Source organism: Prionailurus bengalensis, chromosome B3 (assembly GCF_016509475.1).
Source record: "Prionailurus bengalensis isolate Pbe53 chromosome B3, Fcat_Pben_1.1_paternal_pri, whole genome shotgun sequence".
In the NCBI taxonomy this organism is placed as follows: Eukaryota; Metazoa; Chordata; class Mammalia; order Carnivora; family Felidae; genus Prionailurus; species Prionailurus bengalensis.
Genome location: NC_057355.1, coordinates 111998519 through 112023984, shown reverse-complemented (window position 1 = coordinate 112023984; position 25466 = coordinate 111998519). Strand labels below are relative to the sequence as shown.

The 25466-nt window shown below is 45.5% G+C and overlaps 1 protein-coding gene across 1 annotated transcript; it reads left to right on the top strand.

The window, feature by feature from the left end:
- Positions 1 to 317: 317 nt before the first annotated feature.
- Positions 318 to 24764, top strand: MAX (MYC associated factor X). Its single transcript, XM_043556368.1, is given in 6 exon segments — positions 318 to 598; positions 1355 to 1381; positions 9067 to 9174; positions 21857 to 21913; positions 21915 to 21981; positions 23240 to 24764. Coding segments are annotated over 6 exon segments (483 nt in total). The 5' UTR covers positions 318 to 562; the 3' UTR covers positions 23428 to 24764.
- Positions 24765 to 25466: the final 702 nt, after the last annotated feature.

Here is a 25466-nt window from a genome sequence, read left to right as displayed (position 1 = left end):
CATGCCCGGCTCCTGGAGCCCCAACTCCCTCCACGTGTCCTATCTTCCCAGCAGCCTCCTCTGCTGCCTTGGGAAGAAAACCTCCTGACAACTCGCGGTCTGCGGACTACGACTCCCAGCAGGCATCGCGCCGCTTCTCTCTCCGCCCCCTCCACAGGACACGCAGGCGCCCTGGGCTCCGTCAACAGGTTGGGCTGGCGACGACTATATGCAGTTCCTTATGGGATTTGTAGTTTTACTGGCTCCAGCTGGGCCGTCAGTCAAAGGGACGACAACTACAAGTCTCGGCGGCCCCAGCGTGACGGGCCCGGTCACGTGGCAGGGGGCCGACCGGGCGTGCGTGCCGCCGTTGATCCGGTGCTGCAGTGAGGAGGTGGTTCTCGCCCGTGTTGTGTGTGTGTGTGCGCGTGTGTGTGTGAGTGTGAGTGAGAGAGCGAGTGAGTGAGTGAGTGAGTGTGTGTGTGGGGGGACTCGGCTTGTTGTTGTCGGTGACTTCCCCCTCCCCTGCACCCCTCCCCTTTCCCCGCCGCCGCTGCAGTGGCCGCTCCCTGGGCCGTAGGAAATGAGCGATAACGATGACATCGAGGTGGAGAGCGACGTGAGTCCTGGGGCTTCTTCCTTCCCGTACGGGTTGTCAGGCGGGGACAGCGGCCGGGGCTCTCCGCGGGGCGACGGCGGCAGGGGGTCGGGCAGCCTCCTCCTCTTCCCCTTCCCCCCCACCCCCCTCGCCCCCCCACCCCCCCGCCCTTGACTGGGACCGCCTCTGTCGCGCTCCCGGCTCGCTCCCCTCCGGGCTCCTAGCCGGAGCGGCCTTCTGGGACTGGAGGTGGGGAGGAGACACGCGGCCTTTGGGACCCCCACCTCCCCCCGTGGAGGAGGGTGCTGCGGCCTCCCGCTCCCACCCTATCCCGCTCAGGATCCGGGGGACTGGGACGGGGTGCGCCTGGGATCCCATTGTCCGGATCCCGGGTAAGGGGACGACGCTCAGGACCTGCCCCCTGGGTCCGCGATCACCCTCTTCCCGTGACCCGCGGATCCTGGGGGGTGAGGGAGAGCGGACAGGGGTTGGGAGTGCCCAGATACCCCGAGCTGGGTGCGAGGGGGAGGAGACAGTGCTCTAAATCCCCTCCGGCCGATGTCGGATCCTGGAAGGAGGGGCGGCGCTCGGGACCCCCCTGCCCCGCTACCGGATCCCGCTGGGGTGATGTCGGCGTGGGGTGGGGAGGGAGGGAGGGGGGTCGGGCCGACTCCCCACCCGCCGCTTCCTCCGCCGCCGGCATTTTCTTTCTTATTATTGAATGTGAAGTGTAAAAATAACTTCTATATTTTCTATTTTTTTTCTCTCTTATTCCAGGAAGAGCAACCGAGGTTTCAATCTGCGGTACGTCTCCTACTCTCCATTTCATTTTCATTTCCGTTCAGTTCTAGTCCTTTTTGGGGTCAGAGAGAAAAAGAGATTGTTCTATTATTTTTAATATTGTAGTAAACTCTCCTGTTAACCGCTAAGGTGAGGCGGGGCCTTGTTCTGGGGTTCTAGGTGGGGGGGGTCGGGTTTGCAAATCTCATCATTCTAGACTCAGGTGGTAAGTTTCAGTGGACTGTAGGTGAGTGAAAGGAGCTGTTTGCAAAGAAATGAATCGTTCAGTAGTTTTCACGTGGGTGATCTAGCTGTCACTTTGTAAGTGTAAAATGAGAAATGTGTCATTCTGAAGTAAATTGTATTATTTTGGGTCAAAGTTGTCAGATTTACTTTGGAACAAGTAGGTTCTAAACAATACATGCGTAGTTGTGTGAGGCTGAAGCCACATGCGAAAAATCATCTTTAACCAAAAGTCATGTGATTTCTATAGGCCTATAGAGTCTAGCACAACCTGGTATTTTTCTAATGCAGAAATTAGAAATGTAGAGGAGCCAAAGGTTGAATAGGAAAGTGTCACAAACAGTTTATTGTGGTCTATTTGCGGTGAAGGAGAGGTATAAAGAAAATAGAAAAATTGTTGAGGAAAGCGTGGCATTGTAGAGACAGATTTGCTAAAAGGTGGCGGTTGAGATCATACAATGTTATCAGTAATTTCTCAGGGTTTTGATATTAATGTTCTCAGTAGATGTTCTGTGGATTTAGATAGACACTAATCTCATGCCTTTCCAGTCTGGGACAGTGTGGTGGGTGTTCCATGAAGAGATTAGAGAAAGAAAAAAAGAATAGACACAAAATAAATCAGAGTCAGAGGAAGAGAAGTACATCAGAGTGTCTTAACATTTGACAAATGGGAACGGTACAGAGTTTATAGAATGGGGGGTCAAAAATTCAGATGCCTCTGGGGGGCCCAGGCAGTAAGATCATCAGGAATAAAGTAGAGAGCAGAGGTGAGGACTAGGGCTCTGGACAGCACATGTCTTTACTGAAAAGACAGCCATTAAACTCCAGTGGGTTGTTGTTATGTGGGAGTGAGGGCTCACTGTTGCCAGATCTTCCTGTTTTGAAGAAAGATTAGAAATCCAGATTTTTTTACTTTTCTGATTGTTGACATGATGTTTGGGGACTTGTTAGAATTTGCAGGATGCCACTTTGATGCTTCTGTTATCACAGGATAAAAGCACGTCCACTGCCTTGTACCTACTGTTCAGTAGAGCAGGCAAAGTTTCTGCAGGTTCTCCAAGCAGATAGGCATTAAGAAAAATGTTTATTGAGAGCTAATATTTCCATAAAATCTGGAGTATGAAGTTGTTCCATAAGATTTAAAAAATTATCCCTGGGTAATAGTCACAAAAAAGATTTTGCTCTATTTTTCCTTGAAGTATTGTCAGATACTTACCTTTACACATGTATTTGGAAATTCAGTTCCTTTTTTTTAGTTACTATTACCCTTAATGGTGTGAATGTTGAGTTTCGTGTTTAGAACCCAGTCTTTTTAAAACATTCCCCCCCCCCCCCCCCCCCGCCAAGTTTCCAGTTATAAAATGTATTCCAGGGCTTGATCACGGTTGGAGGATAGGGATTGGTTAGGCCTCCTTTGCAGAATCATTATTTGAATTAGAATTACATTGGCTTTCCAGTGAGAGAGTTTTCTTTGTGAAAGTTTGGCTTACAGTTCTTGAAAGCTTTCTGCTTTTCAAAATATCCATCCACATGGGTATTGATGTAAATTGCTTTATTAAATTATTAAAATGTTTCCACTCTCCTAGAATGCTAATGTCATTGTTTTTCTTAGATATTTTTAGTTTGGTGTTAAGGTGCCTAAGATCTTTCTCTTTGATTTTGGGAGGTGGGCAGTGGGAGTGGATTTGATTCTGTTTTTAATTTGACACATCTATTTGCTGAAACTTTTTTGTTTAATTTTTTTTCATGTTTATTTTTGAGAGAGAGAGAGAGCGCGTGCGGGTTGGGGAGGGTCAGAGACAGAGGAAGAACAGAATGTGAAGCAGGCTCCAGGCTCCACACTGTCAGAACTGAGCCCGATGTGGGGCTCGAACTCACAAACCGTGATATTATGACCTGAGCCAAAGTCGGACACTTAACCAACTAAGCCATCCAGGCATGCCTTTTTGCCGAGACTTTTAAACATTATCTGGCACAAAATAATCATAAGAGCATGGAAAGAAGAAGCAACAGATAAATTTTTATGGCATATCAAACAGTTATCATGAACAAATAGGGTAAAAAGGATTTCGGGGTTCTTTTCTCTGTGAATACATCACTTTATTTCCTGCCGTTTAGTATAGATAATACATTTTTTTTTTAATTCGGAGGGAACTATTCATAAGCTTTGTATTCAGAAAAGGTTGTGGACTGTGAACAACCAAATATTCAGGACTACAGAAGAACTTCTAACAAGTTATTTGGAAGGTTCTGTGGGTCCTAATGTAAAAAGAGACCCTCATTTGTCTTTTATGAGGTCACTACAGTAGATACAGCCTTACTGTGTGAGAAATTTAAGATTCTCTGCAAGAATAGTTAGGAAGTGAGGTTAACTCTAACAGAAAGTGAAACTGATTTGGTGAATTTTTTTTTCTGTTGCCTCAGTGCAAACGGAAAACAGCTTCTCCAGTGACCAGTAAGCTTTGTAAAGGAAATAATATTTTTATTACTAAATTTTATGCATCTCACAGTCCCACTGGTATTATCTTACTCTTTTTTGGAGGGAAAAATCTGCATTTTAGAGAAACTTTTCTGGGACGGGTATGTTTCATACGAAGTAAATCCTTTTGTTTTATTTCTGTTTGGGAAGTTACTTTTGGAAAAAAGTGAAAGTAGACGAGAAATGTAGGGTTAGTGTGTTAGGAAACTCAAGGCTTATTATCCGTATCAGCTGGATGTGTTAGAGTTACAGTATATCTGTTAAGGGGTATAGAAACAGATCTGTGCAGTTTCACGTGTGGGTCTTCCTCCTATTAAATATTTTTAACTTCGTAGTGCTCTGTGCTTTGTTGGGAATTACAGTCTACTTAGAAGGGAATGAGCTTGGTCGTCTTTGAGATTGGAATTTACTTGGAAGCCACTGTCTGTTTTACCTGGAATTAGTTGCGTAGAAGTGCTGCACGCTGCATGTAATTTGTGTGTGCTTCAGAGTGTTGACAGTGGTACAGAAATGCCAGGCTTCTTAAATACGCCTGTTTGTTAGAGTAAAAGGTGTTCTTATGTTTTAAAGTCCTTTTTCAAGATGCCCGTAATGGCGAAATTGTTGATCGTGGAATCTAACTTGGTTTTCGATTAAAATTTCATGACCAAGGCATTTTTAATTTCTCAAATGGCTGTAGTTTGAGAGCATATTTGGATAATAGCATTCCCAAGTTCTTTTAGGCACCAAATGATGCCAAACAAAACAAAACAAAGCAAAAAAACAAAAAAAAAAACCCTCAAAAACACATGTATTTAGTTGAGTTTAGAAATGTATAGTAGGCATTTGGCTTCTAGCAGGAGAGGTGTTGGGAACTTGAAATTTATATCTTCCTATTAAGGACCTTAGTGGTTTCTCGTCACAGCTGCCCATTATTTCATGTTGCAGTTTTCATGTTGATTAAAATGAGTTAAGTTGCTTAGAAATTCAGTTTTATTTCTCCTATTTGCTTCCCATCAGAAGTAATAAATAGATCTTCTCTGATGAGAATTTTGAACTGTGTATTTTCCATGGTTGTGTTTAATAAGAGTAGCTTATTAACAGTAAGCAACATTATCTCTCCTCTAAAATGCAATCTTTGAATTTCTTAAAGGCAGTACGTGTTTAGTGAGCAACTTTCAGTATATGCTGAGCATTCTTTGTATTGGAGTTAAGAAGATTCTCCTTATAGGTGGGGTTAGATGTCAGATAGCCCGGAAATGGCATCGTTCTCGAAAACCTTGTGCATCCTTGAATAATGGAGCATTTATTTCCCCCTGCTGTTTGCCTACCTAGAATTTGTAGGAAATGAGGCTGCTAACTGATGTAAGGCCTTGAAGGAAGATACATTCTCTGTGCAGTAAGTTGGAAGGAAATAATTTAAAGAGATTTCCCTCGATTTTGAACACACCTCCTTAGCTTGAATGACCTCCTGCCAGTTTAGCAACTTCTTGGCTAGCAAAATAATGTTTGCTTTCAACATATAATAACACTTAAGATACACGTGCTTGTTAGTGTCAGAGGTGGACAAATTGTAGGTGAAGATTTTTACTCTGGCTGCCAGTATGGAAAGTTTGGTGGAAATAAAACTGAGAGGCTGGATAAAAACCTTGGCAGAGATGTCAAAGCTGGAAGTGATTTGGTGCTGGAGTTCCTGTTGAGCATCTGTGGGCCACTCTTCAGTATCGCACAACCCTTTAGGATTTCTGTTAGCCTGGGATGCCCTGAAGGAAAGGTTTTTTGGCAGAAACTGCAAATTGAGTGTAGTTGAAGAGTGGCAGCATCCAGCCACTGCTCCTATAGGATGTAAGGAGGAAGGCATTTGCGGGCCAGCTGTGTAGCCCAGGAAAACCTCTGCTGTCTTCTAGAATTTGTTTGGTCCCATTCATCTTCATTCTCAAACATCTCAGTATGGGCAACAGAAAGCTGGCTGATTTCTTGAGTTGAGCTTTATTTAAGACACACAGTTGTTTGGCCCTTCCCGCACCCCACTCCCACCCCCTTGTTTTAAACTAGTTTTGAGTTTGTGGGAGGATCTCAGATGCCTTACACTGGAAGTCTTTACCCTGTTTTTTCATTCTCAACTCTGAAATCTTGGCTCTTTCGAAAAAGGTTTCCAGCAAGTGAAGACTGTTAACAAAGCAGTGATAAGCCTGGCAACTGGCCCTCCATTTGGATGATTTGGAGGGGGGGGGAGGGCAGGGGAACATTATTATCGGGCTGGATGGATCTCTGTGGTTTGGAAATGTTTCCTGAACAGAATTCTCAGCATTGTGTAAAGGTTTTTCATATGGTCTTTCAAGCCACTAGAGGTATCATTTAGTCTAGAGTTGCCTGGAGTTAGGCATGTTAGTTCTGCATATTTTTAATTTGCTCTTTCAGATGAGGCCTAGGGAGGAGACAATACATCATTGCCATTGTCTCTGAGAGCTTTGAAATTGACTCTGGTTAAGAGTAACTGCTTGGGATGGACATGGCAACAGGGATTGGTCTAAGATTCTACCCTTCTGCTAGTTAAATTGGGCCTGGAACCACCACAGAAATTCCATCCACTACTTCGAGAACAACAGTCCCCAGCCTAGGCTTTCTACCAGGCAGTGGACTGCTGCCTTTCCTTGTTGAGCCAACTTCTCAAACTTGGCTGGCTCCCCAGATAAGAAGCCAAGATTTCTGCTGATGGTCCACAGCCAAGTTCACTTAACAATCCTCTAACCAAAAGACTTGTCCATTTGAGTCCTTTCAAGGCTCAGTGAATGGAAAGGGGTAGTGCATTGTGGGGATGATTTTGGTGTTAGATTATACCTGGCTCCACCTGTCTAGTGCAGGCCTGAGTGAAACCAAGTTCAACTTGATTCTAACCTTTTGAGATATGTAGGACTCTCCCAGAAAGAAAACAGACAATTAGGATTTTATTTGTATCAACGAGAGGAATTGTGGGTAACTCTGCTGTCACTGCTTCTGTGCACAGCTCTTAAGCCAGGAGGAGGGCCAGGAATCAGGGTGATTTAGTAGACAGGAGTATCTTGGGCTGCTGCTGGAGACCAAAGCTGTGCAATTAATTTGCATGTAAATAAACCATCTTAGGGAGTAGGTAACAAATGCTAGAGAGGCAGATGTCATCTCCACCTTCTCAGTGCTTTAGGTAGAGTCAAGGTTAGAACCCAGCCCACCTTACCTGTGTAGGTGACTAGAGGGGACAGTAAGTTAGGAAAGGACTGGGTACTTAAATATGTTCAATACTTCCAAGTTATTTCATACTGCTGTTAGAAGGCATCGGCATTCTTGTTCTAATGCTGTGTGGTGCAGCACACCTACCTACCTCTAGCCTTAAGTTATCTGGTGTCCAAGCTTGATCATTCCCTCAGTGTCCCCCTAGATTTCATATGTCATTGGAGTTCAGCAAGCACTCACTTTACCACGAATTCAGACTTTAACAAGGTTAGGAGGGTGTTAGAAGTGCCCAGGCATCTGCCCTGAAGATGAGTTGCCATGCCATGTAGAAAGAACCATGGCCATGATGGGAACCAGGTGTCCGATTCAGCAGAGCTAGAGGTGAGGTGTTGTGCTTGAGACACCAGGAAGGGACTTTGGTTACCACAGCTCCTCCCAGCCTCCTCTTCCTCTGTAATGACTCAGACTTAGGCTTATACAGTAGAATTCTAAGTCCTTTCATTCCCATGACTTGTCTTTATAGATTTTTGCCTGTGCATCTTGTCTAGTACAAGGATTCATTTGAGGCATTCTTGTCTAAGCCAAGTTATTTACTCTTGTTGCTTCATATCTAAAGTGCCCGGTGCTCTGTCTGGGTAGGTTAAAGCTACCCGAAATTTCCATATACAGACTTGCTCTTTGAGTAGCTCAGCGCAACCTTGTGTATTCAGGGTAAATTCTCAGAGTATATTATTCTCCATAATTCCCAAAGTGTGGAAGTGATCAAGGTTCTTGCTTTAGACTAAGTTAAGTGTCTGTGTTCCATTTGGAGGAAATGCTCTTTTATTAGGGACCTGCTGAAGCTCTCTTGCAGTGCTCTCCAGCACTCTCTTTTGCCTGAAGCCAGTGTATTTTGCCGCTTGTGATTTGTCACCAGTCTTTGTCGCTCTCCAGCTGATAGTTCTTTGTGATTCTAAGCAGGACAGGATAAAGACTTCGGTCCAGTCTGTGGGTATTTAGATACTGCCAAATAAGCTTGACCTGCCACAGGTGCCTGAGGAAATTTATTCAGAGCCTGTGAGTGTCAGATGATTTGCTGTCTAAGAACAAACTTTCTGGCATAGCCTGTGTGAGGGGAAGCCCTTGGCAGGATGGCACCATGGATCCACTTTAAAAAACAGGAACTCAGAATGTACTTGGTGTCTTTATCATCTCTGTCATAATCTCAGATTCACGCATCTGGCTTTTCTAGAGGTTTTAGTTTCGATTGTATGATTTGGTGAGCAGGTCTTAAACTAGTCCCTTTTAGCAAGCTGGAGCCCAGAGCAGACTCATGGTGATCGGTTTCACATGAAAAGCACTGCACCAGTGACTTTACTCCTTTCCTGGGCACCCACCATGAGGAATCTCTTACAGTGGGGGTGATCACATTTTATGAAGGGGCCCCTCTGGAGCTTTTCCCTGGTCACTTCCTAACCATGGACTGGCGGCTGTTCTGTCACATAAGTAAGTTGTGGGGGAAGACTGATGTTGCAGGAGAGTTGCACTTTGTCCCCATGAATAACTTTTATTTTACTTATGCATGAGCTGGATGCATCGAGCTACTTTGGATGTTCCTGTCGCAAGCCTTGCTCACCCCTTTCTCCCCCTTTAGCAGATCCTAATTCTGGAGACTCCTAACTGCCCACCTCGACAAATCCTTCCCAGCCCAATCGCCAGGGACAGCGCTGACAGCATATACTTCCAGGCTATTCCCCACCCACCTATACCAAGCAAAAGGAACGACATTGCTAATGTGCTCTTTTTCCCATTCTTCTAGGCTGACAAACGGGCTCATCATAACGCACTGGAACGAAAACGTAGGGACCACATCAAAGACAGCTTTCACAGTTTGCGGGACTCGGTCCCATCACTCCAAGGAGAGAAGGTGAGTTTATGGAGAAACTGATGGCCACAACTAACTTGGAACTTGCTGTGGGGCTTACCAGGCCACTCACCTATCTGGAAGGAAATTACATGGTTTCCTTACTTTTTGATTTTTGGGGTATCATTACACACCTACTCTGTCCTTAGCAAATAACGACAGATAAAATGGAGCTGCTTGTAAGACATTAGTAGGAGTTCTCTTTTAAAATCAGTATTACTTGTAAAAAAAAAAAAAATTACTCCTTCAAGAATTTATTATAACTATAGTATAGGGAGCAGCCCATAGAAGTTTGGGATAACACTAAGGATTTCTGAGGTTAGTGATTCCCTAGACCTCCACGAGAATTTCTTTTGTATAGTTTGAAGTTAGTACTTCTTTTAAATGAGACCTCTCAGGAATGTATGTGAACCAACCTGGACACTAGTGATCTCCCAGTTCCAACAGCTGTTATTTCAAGGCGTATAAAGAGCATGTTAAGCCATGGGACAAAAGACTTAAGGAAAGAGACATGTTCATACGAAATGGAGGGAAAATAGTAACTGATCTTCTCCTGCTTCCCTCCGCCCCACTGATGGCCTTCCAGAAACTAATGTTTTCCCTGGAGAGGTAGGCACCAGCTGTTTCTACATTTGAAAAACAAAGTTGGAAGCTTTGAGTAAAAAGCGTATGGGTTGGGGTCACTTCTTGGAATTTGGAGAAAACATCTGTTTGCACAGTTAGTTATATCCTGAACACAGAACGTAGCCAGCTGCTCTCTGCAGCAGTTCAGTGGTAGAAATGGCGGACTGGAAAGAGGACCTGTGTATTTCTGTTTAGTGATACAGTGTTTAAAGAAACAGCTGTTTTAAGAAAAATCATTGCTCTCAGGTATACTTTCCGTAGCTCTCCTGATTCAGTTCTGTGGGTGGGGGTCCTGAGTTTGGTTATCCAGAGCCAAATTTGGAACCATTATAGTTTCACTTTGTTTATACTGTCACTCTGGTAAATCATGTGCTTTATACCTTATCTGAGGTGTGGCCTTGTATGTGGCTGAAGCATGGAGTAAGTCTGACCTTTATGAAAAAACAAAACAGGCCAGTGAATACCTAGTATTGCAAAACCAGAATTTGTCATGGGTTAGGCCTACTTAACGTGGACTTGCTTTAAGTGTCCTTGAACTAAGGTGCTTACCTAGGATAACAGCATTCCTAGACACAACACCGTCTAAGCAGGACAGGAAATCTTTATGATGGGGAGACAGACTCATTCTTTTCGTCAAAGTACACACATGCAAAGGATTATCTCTTGTGTTTGTTTGAGCTGTTGACAGTCAGTGCTTACTCATATGCCATGGTATCGATTAAAACGACTTTGGTGAATTAAATGGAATGAGCTCCCTTCTCTTAGGTCTCTCACATCTAACCAGGAGTGGCACCTAGGCAATGTTTCCCAAGAAGTGGCCTTTGGATCACTCATGTCAGATTTACTACTGATTCTTAGACATTCTTAAGTTTGAGGACACTTTGGGAGAGGTTGGTCATAGGAGCTCAGCTGTACTATTTTCCTTATCCAGCCTATTTTGCATTACCATAATAATCTTCCTTAAGTCCTTAAAATCACAGTATCCTAAATCCTCTTGTCTCCTTTCTTCAATGAAGTTGATGATTTGAATTTGGTAGCCTCTTAAACTGAATAGTCATTCATTGTGGCCAGTTCATTTATTCACTCAGTCTGTTCATCGAATGCTTATTTGAGGTTTTTCTACATGGCAGGAACTGTTCTAGATGCTAGGGAGACAGCCATGAACAAAACACACAAGCAGAAGTGCTTATTCTGGTGAGGAAAAGACAGAAAATGAGCTAATAACGTAAAATATATATAGCCTTTCAGTTAAGTGCTGTGGAGAAAATTAAACAGGGAAGGAAGTTTTGCAGTTTTCAATAAGCCAGACAAAACTCACTGGCAGGGCAACATTTGAAGAAAGGTTTGAAGGAAGTGTGAAAGAAAGAACCATGTACCTATCTGGTGATGAGCAGTCCAGGCCAAGGGAAGGCAAGTGTAGTAGCCATAAGGCAGGAACCTGGGAGCACTGCCGGGCCTGTCCAGAGCCGAGGCCAGAGTGGCCAGGCTGGAACTGCAGGGATGGTGACAGGAAATGAGGTCAGAGAAGTAGCAGGAATAGGGGAGAAGAGCAGTCAAGGGGCCAGGTTATGTGGAGCCCATTAATAAAGCCCTAGTGTGGGAATTTACCAGGTGCCTTTTTAATTTCAGAGTCCTGTTCTGTGTTCTAATCCAGATATTTCACACGGAGCATGAGTAAAGTAACCCTGAGCCCCTTCGCATCTGAATTCCACCGTCTACATTGTTTTCCTTATCTGCCAGCATTGTTTCATAGATGCTGTAGGGAGTCTAGCAGGAAGAGTGCTTTGTCTCTCAGTCTTCCCTGTGCTCATTAAATGTTGTAATTTTTTAAAAATACGGTATTTGAACCTAAAGGAAATTGGCTAATTCTTGATTTGGATTGCAGTAATTAAGGTTGTGACATTGTGTAAATAATCGTGAGTTTGGGTGAGCTTCAAGTGGATTCTTGCAGGAAAGCCTCCAGGCTCCTTTGATTTGAGCATTTTTAACTTCCATGTGACTTCTCACTTAATATTTGAATCATCTGTCACGTGTCCTAAGCCTTTTGATTTTTAATGCAAAACCAGTACTGAGTGAATTGGATCCTAACCAAGAATGGGGGATACTTGTATTAAAAAAATAGCTTTAAATGTGAGACCCAAACTCTATCCTCGGCTTCCTTTATTTATACTGTTATCATAAACATTATAAAAAATGATCACCTTCTGTGTAAGAAAAAAAAAATCAGTAATCAACATCTGTGATGCAATGTAAAAGTAAGCACAACAGTTCTCTGAGGTATTATGCTAATAGAATTGGACGTTTGCTATTACTGCTGTTCCTGCCATCATTACTGTGTCAGAGATGAGGAAGCAACTTGAGATCATGGTCCCTGTCTGTAGCTGAACAGGGACTAGAACGCGGGATTGCCAATTGCCAAGGTCAGTCTTTCTACCATATCTTGTCTTTACGTTGGGAGCTCCCTCAAGGTAGAGCCGGTATTCTTGGCAGTATGTCATTCAGGGGCTATTGCTAGAATACTCTCCTCTGAGGTGGTATATGTAGGTGCCACTGAAGTGCAGACAGTTGAGGATCATTTAACTCTGTACGTTTTTCTGAGTCCACATAGCTTCTCTGAGAAATAGACCATTGTAGTTGGTGGTCCATTTGGGTTTTGCCATAGGTCTCAGCGTTAGCAAGTAGACTCTTGAACTCTGTCGTGTAAGTTTCTTGTTTCCCATGTAGTTCTTCCACTGGACATCCCACAGGGAAAGGTGAGATGGAATTAGAACCATCAGCCAGTCAACCAGAGTAAGGGAGTAACGACTGTTCTCTGGGAAGACATTACTTTTCTGGAACAGAATTATTCTTTGTTTTAAGGGCAGTAGGTTGGGTGCTAGGGAGGGTTACCCGGTGGCTTGCTGGCACTGAACTCATCCTGTTGATGTGGATTCAAGACCTGGTGGCCAGCCCATTAGTTTACCTTCACATGGGGATATAATTCTTCCCTCCACCCCATAAGTTAGCCCCAGCATCCAATCACACTGTCTCCTTAGCGTGGTTGACTTTAGTGATAAAAGGTTCTATTGCAGCATTGCCATTTGTAGCTGTATGGTGGTTTATAGAAATTTCTCATCTTTTAAGTCTCTTCCTAAATGTGTTTATCTTAATGTTTATTGGTTTCAGGCAGTTGTGCTATGGATTTCTCCTTTCTGGATAGAGCTGTGTTAAAAAGAGAGAACATAACCTAAGATGAAAATAAAATCGGGGTTTCTTTTAGTGAGCATTAAGTTCAGAATTCTTTCCTTTTGGATGAGAACATGAGGGCACCGCCCCAGTCAGCTCCTGCCATAGACTCTGGCACGTGGTAATTCCCAGTACGTAGCTGTGGAGTGAGAGTGCCAGAGGAAACCGTGGGCTTGCTCAGTCCTTGAACAAAAGAACATCAGCCAACATGGTTGTGCCCACCTGTTTAGTTAAGACCCAAGACCTATGTGAGTGCTGTAAAGGTTTAAAAGGTATAATAGTGTCTTCTCTTGAAGGTCTTGCTCCCTTGTTGGGAGAGAGGATTATATGTAATACCTAGCAATAATAAGGTAACATGCTGAGCATCGAAGGAGAGGTTAAAATACTGAGCTAGTCTGTTTCATTTCCATGAAAGCCCGCTTCCTTAACATGTTAAGGCGTCTGTCAGATAACTCATTTGTAACCGGGAACCTGACAGTTCTTATAGCTGAAGGTCAGTGTCCTGGTAAAGTCACTCAGCACTGTGACCAGGGCACTTACCCCAGTTCTAATTGTTTGTGTAGCTACCCGGTGAATGTCTGCCCGTCCTCCACACCACACCATAAGAAGTACCACGAAGGCAGGGAAAACAGCTTCTGGTCGTATTGCTTCCCTCAGTTCCTGGCACAGGAACTGTGCAGAGTATTTGTTGACTAAAGGAAAGAGGCCCCCTGTCCATCCACTCCGGCCACGTTATACTGGGAGAGGCTCATTCTGGTGGGCGCCTCTTAAGGCGTGCAGTTCATTTGGCAACACTGTTTCTACATCATATGGGGCTGTTGAAGGGATTATGTTGTAGATGAAAGTAAGGCACATCCCTGCCCTTTTCACCACCTTACTCATTATTACCTGACCAGACTCCAACCTGTGCAGTAATTTGTTTCACAACTAGGTTTTTCAAAAATTTAATTTTCTACCTTAAATTTATTGTCCGTGGTTGCCCGAGTCTCCATTAATCCCTGGGTTCAGCAAATGTAAGTGTACTTATTTATTGAATTCCTTGTAAACTGTTTCTGTGCTACTGAAAACCTTTCCAGGGCATTTCAGTGCCCCTCAAGGTAAGGATTGGTATTTTATGTTCTCTAAAGAAGGTGCCCACCTTGCCCTCCTGCTTTTTCTCCCCCTTCCCTGACTGTGGAGCAGTGAACACCCTCCTCTTCTCCCCCAGAAATGTCATCTGTTGGAGTTCCTTCCTTCTCTCAAGGCCCAACTCCAGCCTTACCGCCCGGATGACATCAGGGTTTCACAGTGAAGAGACCCACTCACAAGGGCCCCCCAGCCTGTGCACTCTTGGCTGCTGGAGTGCCTCCATGTTCTCTTTGCCGGGGCCTGTCTGCCTGCCTGCCTTCACGGCTCATATCAAGCAGTTCACCACCCAGAGAACCCCACAGTATTGCTCCCCCATCAGCCCCAGTGGTCATGGGCTTCATGGGGCCTTGCCTATGTCTCCCTTTTCTCTGTGACCATCTTATCACCTAGCTAAAGGGTGTGCTTCTCGAGGGCAGAAGCCTTGTCCACTCTTCTGGAAGTGTCTGCAGTGCAGAGCAGGGGAAGGTTCACTCCTATGGAGAGGACTAGAGAGCCAGGAAACCGTACCTAATGCTTTTCCATCTCGAGATTTGAAGGATACCCAGTTGGTTTCCAGGGCTTCCCTTCAGCATTTCTTTCCTTGCAGCAAAATTACAAAAGTTTAGGAAAAATGGGAAGAGGAAAACCTCCCCTTCCTCCAACCTATAGCTTTCTGTTGTTCTAAGATTTGAAGAGAAGTGTTGCCCAACAGATGTTTAATGTGAGCCACAGATACAATTAAAAAAATTTTTTTTAATGTTTGTTTGTTTTTTGAGAGAGTGAACAGGGAGGGGCAGAGAGCGAGGGGAACAGAGGATCTGAAGCAGGCTCTGCACCCTCAGTGAGAGCCTGATGTGGGGCTCAAGCTCACGAACCGCGACATCATGACCTGAGCTGAAGTCAGACGCTTAATTGACTAAGCTGTCCAGGCACCCCTACAATTAAATTTTCTAGTTGACACAGTAAAAAAGTAAAATAACAGATGAAGTTAATTCTAATAATATATTTTATTTAACCTAGTATGCAAAAATAAATATGACTTCAACAAAATCCAGTATATTTTATGCTTACAGCACAGCTTAATTTAGTCTAGTCACATTTCAAGTGCTTATTAGCTATTTGGACGACCATGCACTTTAAAGACCTGTCTCCCCACTGGACACCCCACTTTAATATGACTGACATTGGGTGCCATCTTAAAGTGAACGTCAAAAGAAACTTGCCTTTTTTAGTTCTCCCCCAACAAGCTGCTATTATGAAATCCATGGAATAATTGATGGCATCTAAGAAGCAAGGAGATGATGGTATCACCAATCTGTGTATTCCCTTCTGGTTTCTTCCTCTGCACGCCTTACATGGGAGAAATGTTACAGCTTGCTGTTTTCACATACCATGCCTTTTGCCCAGCTGATGATGTATTCATATATTTAGTCATTAGGCATGTTTCTGTTGGCCATTTAGGTTGCTTTTCATTTTTTGATTTTATAAATAATGTAGTGATGACCATTTTGTTGCAGGTGACTGTTTCCATAGAGTCGATTCCAAGAAGTTGGATTGCTAGGTCTAGGAGTAAGAACATCTGGGTTTTGCCATTTGTTGCCAGAATTCCTCTAGAGAGGATTGTTTTCATGTCTTCATTCTTTCCTTTCTTTTTCTTTAAAGCAAATTCAAAAGACTAGTCTTTTAGGGGCGCCTGGGTGGCTCAGTCGGTAAGTGTCCGACTTCGGCTCAGGTCACGATCTCACGGTTCGTGAGTTCGAGCCCCGCATGGGGCTCTGTGCTGACAGCTCGGAGCCTGGAGCCTGTTTCAGATTCTGTGTCTCTCTCTCTCTCTCTGCTCTTCCCCCACTCACACTCTGTACCTCTCTCAAAAATAAATAAACATTAAGAATAAATAGACACCTTATTTAAAAAAACACAAAAACAAAAACAAAAGACTAGTCTTTTGACAGTGTTTTGAAAGTACTAGTATTACCATCACTGGAATTTTTTTGAAGAGGGGGAATTAATTTAGTAGGCAGAGTTAGTAATTAATTTTGTATTTTGTTTATTACCTGGAAGATTAAATCCTTTTCCACATGTTTACTTACTAGTTGTATTTCCTCTTTGGGGAATGTGTGCTCCTGTCCTTCATGGTGAAACCTTGATGAATAAGTGTCACACCCTCATCTCAAACTACCAAGGGCACAACATGTTTGAAACATGATTTGTGTTGACTCTTAAACAAATGTCTGACTCCTGGCTTTAACTAAGCCCCGTAAAGGGTATGATGCCTTCCCATAGTAAGCCACAAAATAGTCTAGGCTGGGGAGGGCTTGGTAGCAGGAAGCTTTGAGGGTGGCTCTGATCCCACAGCCTCCCTTGTTGGCATTGATGGGGGTTCCATTTTGGAATGAACCACTTTAATGCAGGCCCAGATTTATTGTGCAGATTCTTTAATTTTTATTTTCAGAAGATGACTATTCCAAATGGAAATGTATATAGGCTTTGCCCTAGCTTTCTCTTTACCTTAATATGTGTAAAAGGTTGTGCAAGGTGTCAGAAAATAAAGGTTTTATGTCTCCTAAAATATGTAGTGCAAAACAAATGTCAGTTAGTGAGTAGTTCTTTTTTCATTCCCCAGGATGTGGCATTTTGGTTCTTGAGGGAACAAGGCAGTGGTAACACCTGATTTTGACAGTGAGGAGGGAGGAGGAAAGGTGATGAATACGAAGGTGATTACTTCTCGAGTCAGGGTTAGAACCCCAGGGAATAGCAATGGTGTTCCTAATGTGAACATTCTAGCACTACTCTTCTCTTCCTTACCTCTGTCCGCCTGCTTTCTAAAATAACGTGGTTTTTACACAAATCCAGATTACTGTAATAAGCTTTACATCTCCAGAAACATGTGGAACTGTGCCTTATGTAAAAAGTTTTGATTTAGTAACCTTGGATTTTATCCGAATGTCAGTGTTAACTACTTCAAGAAACATTTGGGGCCTTAAGAAGGTTCTAATTAGAATGAAACTCTTGGGTTTGGATCCTTTTGTAAAATAATGTAGTCACTTCTTGCAACACATGAGGTGGGTGCACTGTGTTCCCAAATGGAGTTCTAGTCAAGTGGGTGCCTCTCGAGGCTGAGTTGACCCTTTCTTCTGTCTCCTTATTGCTGTGGCACAAGCTGGAAAAGGGGCAGGAACCTGCTGGGCCCCTTGGCCACACCACAGTGGGTCTTCTTTGTCCATATTGGTTTTATCCTTGTTAGGTAACGAGGCTAACCGCACTGTTGAGGCTGGTGTTTCCCCTCCTCCGGGGTCAGGTTCAGTCCTAGATAGATGCAAGCTACCTTGCATCCTTAGGCTTTTTCTATTTGTCTCTTCTCTGCTAGAAGCCTGTTTGGTTTTTACTTGTCTTTAAAAGAAAAAGAAAAACAATCTTCCTTCAATGCTGCTGTTATTACAAGGTACTTTTTTTTTCATTTCTTTGTCAACCTAATTTTAAAAAACTAGTCTTCAGCTTCAGCTCTATCCCTGCACTCATTAACTGTGCAGGGGTGATTTACCTAAACTCTGACTCCTCCAAGGAAACCATCCTCCCTGGGTCTTTATCGACATCAGTGTGGACAAATCACATGACTCTTTCGTAGTCCTTTCCCTCCTGCTCAGACTCTTCTCTCAGACCATGCTGTCAATGCATTTCTGTCCATCTTTTTTATTAGTTCCACAGTTTCCTCTGTGCTCCCAAAATAGAGGTGTCCTGGAGGCCTTGGTTCAAATCCTGACTCTACTACCTGCTACTAGGCAAGTTAGAGCGCTGTGCCTCTGTTTCCTCATTTATAAAATAGGGGAGGTAATACATCAGAAGGTTGTATGAAGACACCTGGCATTAAATAAGTGCTCAGTAAGTGTTAGCTGCTGCCATTCTTATCATCGTCATCATTTGTACTGCTGTAATGCAGCTGGGGCTTTGGAACAGGACCTGGCGGGGCTGTCCAGTGAATTTTTGCATGGCTCCCACAGGTGAAGGAGGAACCCGAGGAGCCACTTTACATTGACTCGCACGGTCACATAAGAGGCCCAGTACCTCTTTGGTCCCCCCAGCCACAGTGTGTGCTGTCTCAGGGCTGTGTCCAGACCATTAAAGAGATCGGTTTCTGCTCAGAAAGGCGGAATCAGAATTTGTGCCTCCTAACTGTAAAACCTAGCAGGGAGAAAATTATCCCAGTTCCTAACAGGTATCCAAAGGCAACAGTCCATCTGTGGACACAATGACTTACCAAGTTCGGTCTGCTCAGTCACTCACTCACAGATTGCTGACTTAGCTAACCCTGCATTTCAAAAAACAGAAACCGAAAGCCCTGGGCCATTCCATAGTCCATGCTCTAAAGCCTGGGGCTGCACACAGTCCTACCATAAAGCCCAAGGTTCGTGTCTGTTTCTTTTTATTGTTCACATAGTAGAAACTCCTAAAGGCGCGAAGGGCCTGCCCACACCTTAATCTTGTGGCCAGGCATGTGATCATATGGTTTGGAAAGTCAGGAAGAGGGGATTTTAGATGTCTAGCATTTTCTCATCTCAACCTTTTGCTGTTCCTCCAGCGCCAACCCCCGCCCCCCCACCCCGGACTAGATACCCATGTAAATTTGGGGGAATTCTGTATTCTGTGCTTTAAGTTTTCTCTCGTTGGATTTTACTTGGTGAGTACTCTGGGAAGGGCACAATTAATAAATTAATTGAACCATTCTTTTGGACTTGGCTAAGAGGTGGCCTGGGACGCTTCTGCCTTCAGGGGATAATGGAAGGGCTGTGCTTAGCCCTCTGGAGGCCTTGAGCCGGGTGTATACCAATCCCACCTTCTTTGGGGACCTCTGTGTTCTGAGCATCTGTGAATTTTATCTTCATGTGAAAACTGCCCTGGAATGGAAACTTGCACCACTCACAGGATCTTTTTCCCTTTTTGGTTTGTTGTGCTCTGCTTACTGCTCACTTTCACTTCATGGTTTCATGTGTAAATATGTGAAGAAGAAACTGGTCGCACACAGGCTGCTACTCAGTGTGGTATTTCATTAAGAGTCCTCACCAAACATTTTCAATCTTGCTTCTTTCCCCTCGTCCCAGCTGCAAATGAGTAGTTAAATAAGGGCTAGTGTTGCTTTCTGGGAACTGTTAGTGGGAAAAATAGGCAGACTTAAAGAGAGACTGGGATGTGAATATGCACAGCAACTGGATCCTGATGGGGTGCATAGAATTTGGAAGGCTGATTGGGGTCTCAGAGAATTTCTAGTCAGATAAGAAACAGCCACAGAGAGGGGCGCCTGGGTGGTTCAGTTGGTTCAGCATCCGACTCTTGCTTTCAGTTCAGGTCATGATGTCACAGTTCCTGGGATTGAGCCCCGCATCGGGTACTGCACTGACAGCATGGAGCCTGCTTGGATTCTCTCCCCGTCTCTCTGCCCCTCCCCTGCTCACGCTCTCTCTCAAATAAATAAGCTTTAAAAAAAAAAGCCACAGAGAGAAAGATTATATCTGCAGCCACAGAGCACATTAATGACAGAGCCCAGAATGCAACTGTCTCCTGGATGCCTAAACTCTTCCTTGCCACTCTGCCACCTTTCCTACAGTGCTACTTCTAAATTCCATCTCTAGGGGCACCTGGGTGGCTTTAGTCGGCTAAGTGTCTGCCTTCGGCTCAGGTCATGATCTCGCAGCTCGTGAGTTCGAGCCCCATGTCAGGCTCTGTGCTGACAGCTCGGAGCCTGGAGCCTGCTTTGTGTCTCCCTCTCTCTGCCCCTCTCCCACTTGCACTCTGTCTCTCTCTCTCAAAAATAAACATTAAAAAAAAATTCCTTCTGTAGTATCTAGAGAAGCAGAGTATTTTCATTACTCCTTTCTAATTATGTGCCCCCTTTTTTTGTTTTTCATTTTATCCCCTAATAATTAGACCTAATAAGTCCCCTTCAGCAGAAATGGGGAACAGCAACTGAAGTAGCCTTGCAGCCAGAGTTGCAAGCCCCGGTGGCACGGTACTCTCATTCTTCCTACGGAAGGTGCCCTATTCAAGAAGCACACCTGGCTCAGTCTCCACTCTCATGCCTATGCCGTGCTGTTCTCCCTGCCCAGAGTGACCCGTTCCCACAGATGTCACCCTGGGTTAGACCAGGCTTCACTGTTTCAGATGGGAGCGCGCACGTGTATGCCTGCGCACACACAGAGGCCGAGGCCCGTGCCTGGCACACAGTAGGTAATCACCCCAGCCAGAAGCCATCTTTCCCATGGCCTTTCTAATCTGTGCTACTCAAGTTACAGTTGCTGGTGCTGCCCTGTGGTTTGTCTGTGTATAGATATATTTATCTCCTCAGCTAGAGAGTAAGTAAGCTTCTGGGCTAAAGAAGTCATGACTAATACATTTTGTTTCCCCACAGTGTCTGCTCAGTTCCTTGCATATAATTTGCACCAGATAAAAATGGTTGAATATGAACAATTTCCTTTTGAGGAAATTGCCTTAAGCATGCTATAAGAGGAAAGCCTGGAAATTCTAGTACTTGTGAGGACTGGTGAATAAATCCAGGCCTTGCAAACTTCTCTGATGCCCAGCCCAGCCCGAGGTATATAAATTGAGATTGCCAGGATTTAATACAAGTGGATTTAGTTTTGCTATCCTGAGTGTGGATGTTTTCTCTGCCTTTTCCCCCCTGTTGTGTTCTGGTTGTCAAGGACCTGCCAGGATTGTAACACAGAATTGTCGAGTACTGCCCTACCCCGAGTAAGAAATTTTGCTACTCCTCAGAAGCCTCGGTGGCCTGAATGCCACACTCAACTTCTAGACTGCCCTGCCTTGGGCATCAGTCCTCTTGGCTTTGTACCATTCTACCTGTTTGGCTAGTTGGCTGCTTGGCCGTGAGTAACTCTGGCCATGCTTGCAACCTGGAGGGAATCTTCCAGGCATGTTTGGCCTTCAGGGGCAGAGTAACCTGACATCCATTTTAATGGCTTATCAACTTGTTCCTCTAACAGGGCAGTGCCTAGGCTGCCCACGGCTGTGGTAAAGGTGTGGTTGCTTCCTGAAATGGCCCAATCTCATGCCCTTCCTGTGTTGACATCAAGCTCTGACAGCTTTCACAAAAGCCTCTTTAGCCAGGAAGGCTGAAATGGTGACACAGCAGCACAGCTCAGTTGGAAATAGGTAACACAGTCAGGGTTTGTCTGAAATCTAGGGACCTTGGGGAAAAATTTTGAGCCTCCTCCAACTCCCGAGCTGGCTCCCACCGAGATCTTGCTCTTGTCTCACTGGACCAGCTGTCCGTAGTCACACCCTAGCAGAGAGTGAGTAGCCTAAGCTCTCGGCTAAGTAGTAGTTCAGTGTTTTCAGACATGGCCAGGCCGAAAGTTGAAAGCAATCTAAAGAACCAAAGGGGATGGGGGGAGTACAAATTCAGGAGTCAGATGGATCCGAGTTTGAATCCAGGCTCTGCCACTATCTAGCTGTTGACTTTGGCTAACCGAGTAAACTTCTCTGAGCCTCGGGTCCCTGGTGGAGCCGCCTCTCAGAGAGTGCTGCTGCATAAAGCACTCGACGCCTTGACTGGCACAAAGAAGGCTCTTAGCAGCGATTCCTGTGTTTCCTCAGCCTTGTCCCACCTCACCCTCCAGCTTCCATTCCCCCGTGCTGCTGTTGCAGAAAGGCATGGTTTCCTCACCGCTTGGACTAGGTCTTTATTTTGTCCCCTTTGCTTTTTTTCATATTGCAACAGGCATCCCGGGCCCAAATCCTAGACAAAGCCACAGAGTATATCCAGTATATGCGAAGGAAAAAACCACACACACCAGCAAGATATCGATGACCTCAAGCGGCAGAATGCTCTCCTGGAGCAGCAAGGTGAGCACGTGAGCCGGTGGGGCAGCCGGCCCTGCTGTGCTCCGGCCAGGTCAGGGCTTCGCACCTGGGCCTGCAGAGTCAGAACCAGTCACGGAGTGCGTGCTCATAAGCAGCGGCAGCCCTGCTTCTTGGGCCTGAATAGTTGAGTGTTAGAACCATCCTGAGGAAGGACCTGAGCCGCCAGTGAGGGAACAGTGGAGTCTAGGGGTTGGACATTTGGAGACTTTTTTTCTGACCTGATCTCTCCCCTTCTTGGGGCTCAGGTGCTCTGCCTGCGGTAGGGGTCACACCTGGCATCAGGTGTCTCAAAAGAGCTTTGAGGTCCTTGGATTGGAGTGTGCTTTGTAAGTACCAGAAACTCCAGGTGTTCAGGGACAGTGAGCCCTCCCCATTGTCAATGGTAGTCCAATCAGGGCAGCCTATGGGCCAGGCCCATGCTGTTCTCCAATGCTCACACCCACCTTTTCCTACAACCACAGGGGAAAGCGAGAGCTGATCAAGTTCTTTGTTCCTGGGGAATTCACTTCTCTTCCTCCCTCATGGAAGATGCAAGTAAAAGGAAATGCAAGTAACCACCTGGGTTAGAACACCTCAAATAAAATAAAATAAAATAAGATAAAATGAGTGGGTTGACCTTCCAGGCTCAAGATGAGCTGAACCCCGAGGGATGGGCAGTGGGGGGCAGTATCGGGTTGGTTACTGGGCCACGCAGCCTGCATGGAGGGGCTGTGTGTCGAGAGGCCCAGGTATGCTGTGTGCATTGGCGACTTGCTTCCAAGTGTCCAGCTTGTCTTTCCAAGTGGATCTTGTACGAGAGAGCTAAGCCAGAACTTTTCTTTGGCCGACATCTTATGTCATCCTTCCCTGCTGTTGTGTGGCCTTCACACCCTTGTGGAGCCTGGCATCGCCAGGCCATCTTCTCTGTCATTGTGCTGCTCGGTCCCACAGGGAGCGTATGCTCCTGTCTCTACAGTCGACTTCCATGGCAGGATGGTGACATCACAAGCCTTCTCTTTAGGGTTGGGAGGCATTGCAGAGTGGCTGGCCATGTCCACTGGGCCCCCAGGTCTGGCTGGGAAAGGAGGAAGGAAATGAAGTGTGTGGGTGGAACAGGCATCAGAAGGGAGTTACTTCTGAGCCACCCTGAGCCTCGGGGGCCAGCAAGCCCTTCGGAAGAACAGGCTGGACCCTGAGCTGAGACTCGGTTGCTTCCCTAGTCTCCAGAAGGCTGTAACCCGCTCGCTTGGTTGCCTTTCAGTCCGTGCACTGGAGAAGGCGAGGTCGAGTGCCCAACTGCAGACCAACTACCCCTCCTCAGACAACAGCCTCTACACCAACGCCAAGGGCAGCACCATCTCTGCCTTCGATGGAGGCTCAGACTCCAGCTCGGAGTCGGAGCCCGAAGAGCCCCAAAGCAGGAAGAAGCTCCGGATGGAGGCCAGCTAAGCTCCGCGGGGCAGGCCAGCAATACAAACTGTCTGTCTCCTCCATCGTCCCATCCTCCTTTCAGTTCATCCTTAGAACCCTCAGAACCATTTAAGAGACTCTTGTTTTCCTCTTTTCTCTTTTTTTTTTTTTTTTTTAATTTTATTTTTACGTAGAAGCTCTTGGACAACAGCTCTCGTTCTCCTTCCCCATTTCCACAAGCTTTTTTTTAATGTTTCCCTTCAGGGATTCCCTGTCCCCACCAGGAATTTTTAAACCAAAATACCCCAACTTGGCAGCTTTTTCTGTGGAGGACAGACGGCCGGCCGGACCTCTGAGCACATGGTGTCCTGACCACCCACCAGCTCCTCCAGCCCCGCCGGGCACATGCCCGGAGGACTCCTGCCCCTCCCAGGCCTTTCCTCCCAGGCCACCCTCACCTCCGTTTGATAGACTTTGTGAATCTGTGGACTGCTCTACTTTAAGAAGATGACCAGTTTGGAGTAATCAGAATTAATCCCCCTTCTTTTTAATTTTTTGTTTTTGTTTTTTTCTAAAAAGCTATTTATCGCTCCTATTGAAAGGCCAGATCCTTGAAGAAGTTTGTGGTATAAATACAAGTGGGGACAGATTTGCAGCACAGAGTCTTTGGCCTGTTTCACTCCTGCTTCTCCCAGCCAACCTTAGGGAGGGCTGCGTGACACTCGTGTGGTATGTGTGGGGGACAGCGGGCAGCAGTGAAGTGGTAGCCGCCAGGGGGTGGTAGGGGGTGGGACAAGGAGGGAGGATCGGGTCGGGTAGAGGTTTTGTATTGAGGGCCAGTGATGATGTTTGGATATTTATTTCCTGCTACTGAAATTTGAATCTGAGTGAATTGTCCCTATTTCTGATGACGTCGGTATTGCAAAGCGACAGATTCATAAAGTAATGATCAAATCTTCCTTTCTTTCCGTGTGTATTTCTAAGAAATAGAGCCAACTGATTTTGTATGTAAATACCAAGAGCAATTTACCTGGTACTAAACCCGCACCCCAGTGCGGACCCTTCCCCACCCTGACCCCATTCCCGTTCCAACTGTCCTGGACCCCGTTCCCATTGTGTGATCCAGCCCTGGTCCTGGCTGCGGTCAGCAGATCCCAGTGAAGGGTTTTGTGTGTTTAGGCCTCATTTCTTTGTCTTTTTCCTACTCCGTTCCTGGCATTTGCTGATTTCTAGTGTGTACTCTGTAGTCTCAGTCCGTGTTTGATTCCATTCCATGGAAATAAAAAGTATGTTGTACATACTGCCCAAGAATTGTCTTGCAAGTTAAGGCTTTCCCCTTTACTATAAGACTATAAATAAAAACTTATTTTATCCTTCTTGGTGGTGGTGTCTTCTTGCCCTTGTAGAGGCCAAGACGGTTAAGGAAAGAGCCCTCTGGAGGCCATGGGGGGGGGGGGGGGACCTGAGAGAGAAGCAGAGGTCACTTAGGTGGGCTTGCAGAATGAGGAGCTCCTCTAAGCCAGAGCACCCCCCTTTTTGTTCTCAGGGCTCAGCTCTGCTGGGCCGGCCAGGGAGTGGGTAAACCAGTGGTGGTGACTTTGCTCATTGGATAGAAGCTTTTTTAGTTCCAACAGGGATGGGGTTAACCAGGGCAACATTTCTAGATACAGTTCCTGCTAAATAAATGGCCCTTGGGGAATTGGTAGCCCAGAGCTGTGTGTTTGGGTTTCTCCTGGTAATGAATGCCCAGTTCAGAAGTGACTGGTGTTCTCCAGGTCCTTTGAGTTTCTAGAGAGTTCCACCACAGTAAGAGGAGGCAGCAGAGCTGCCAAGCACTAGTGGTAAAGGAGGCTTCAACAGCACCGAGTTAGCTCTACTCGGCCTAGGGACCAACACTGGCCTCAACTCGTTTGACCTCGAAAGGAGAGTTTATGGCCAGAACACAGCTCAGCTTTGGTTTTCCTGTCTGGCTGACAAGAAATACTGCTATTCCTAGACCAAGGGAGGGAGTGAAGTTAAATCAGTTCTTCGACTTGTCCCTCTCTTTAGAATGGTAATGCTGGGGCTTCTGTCAACCA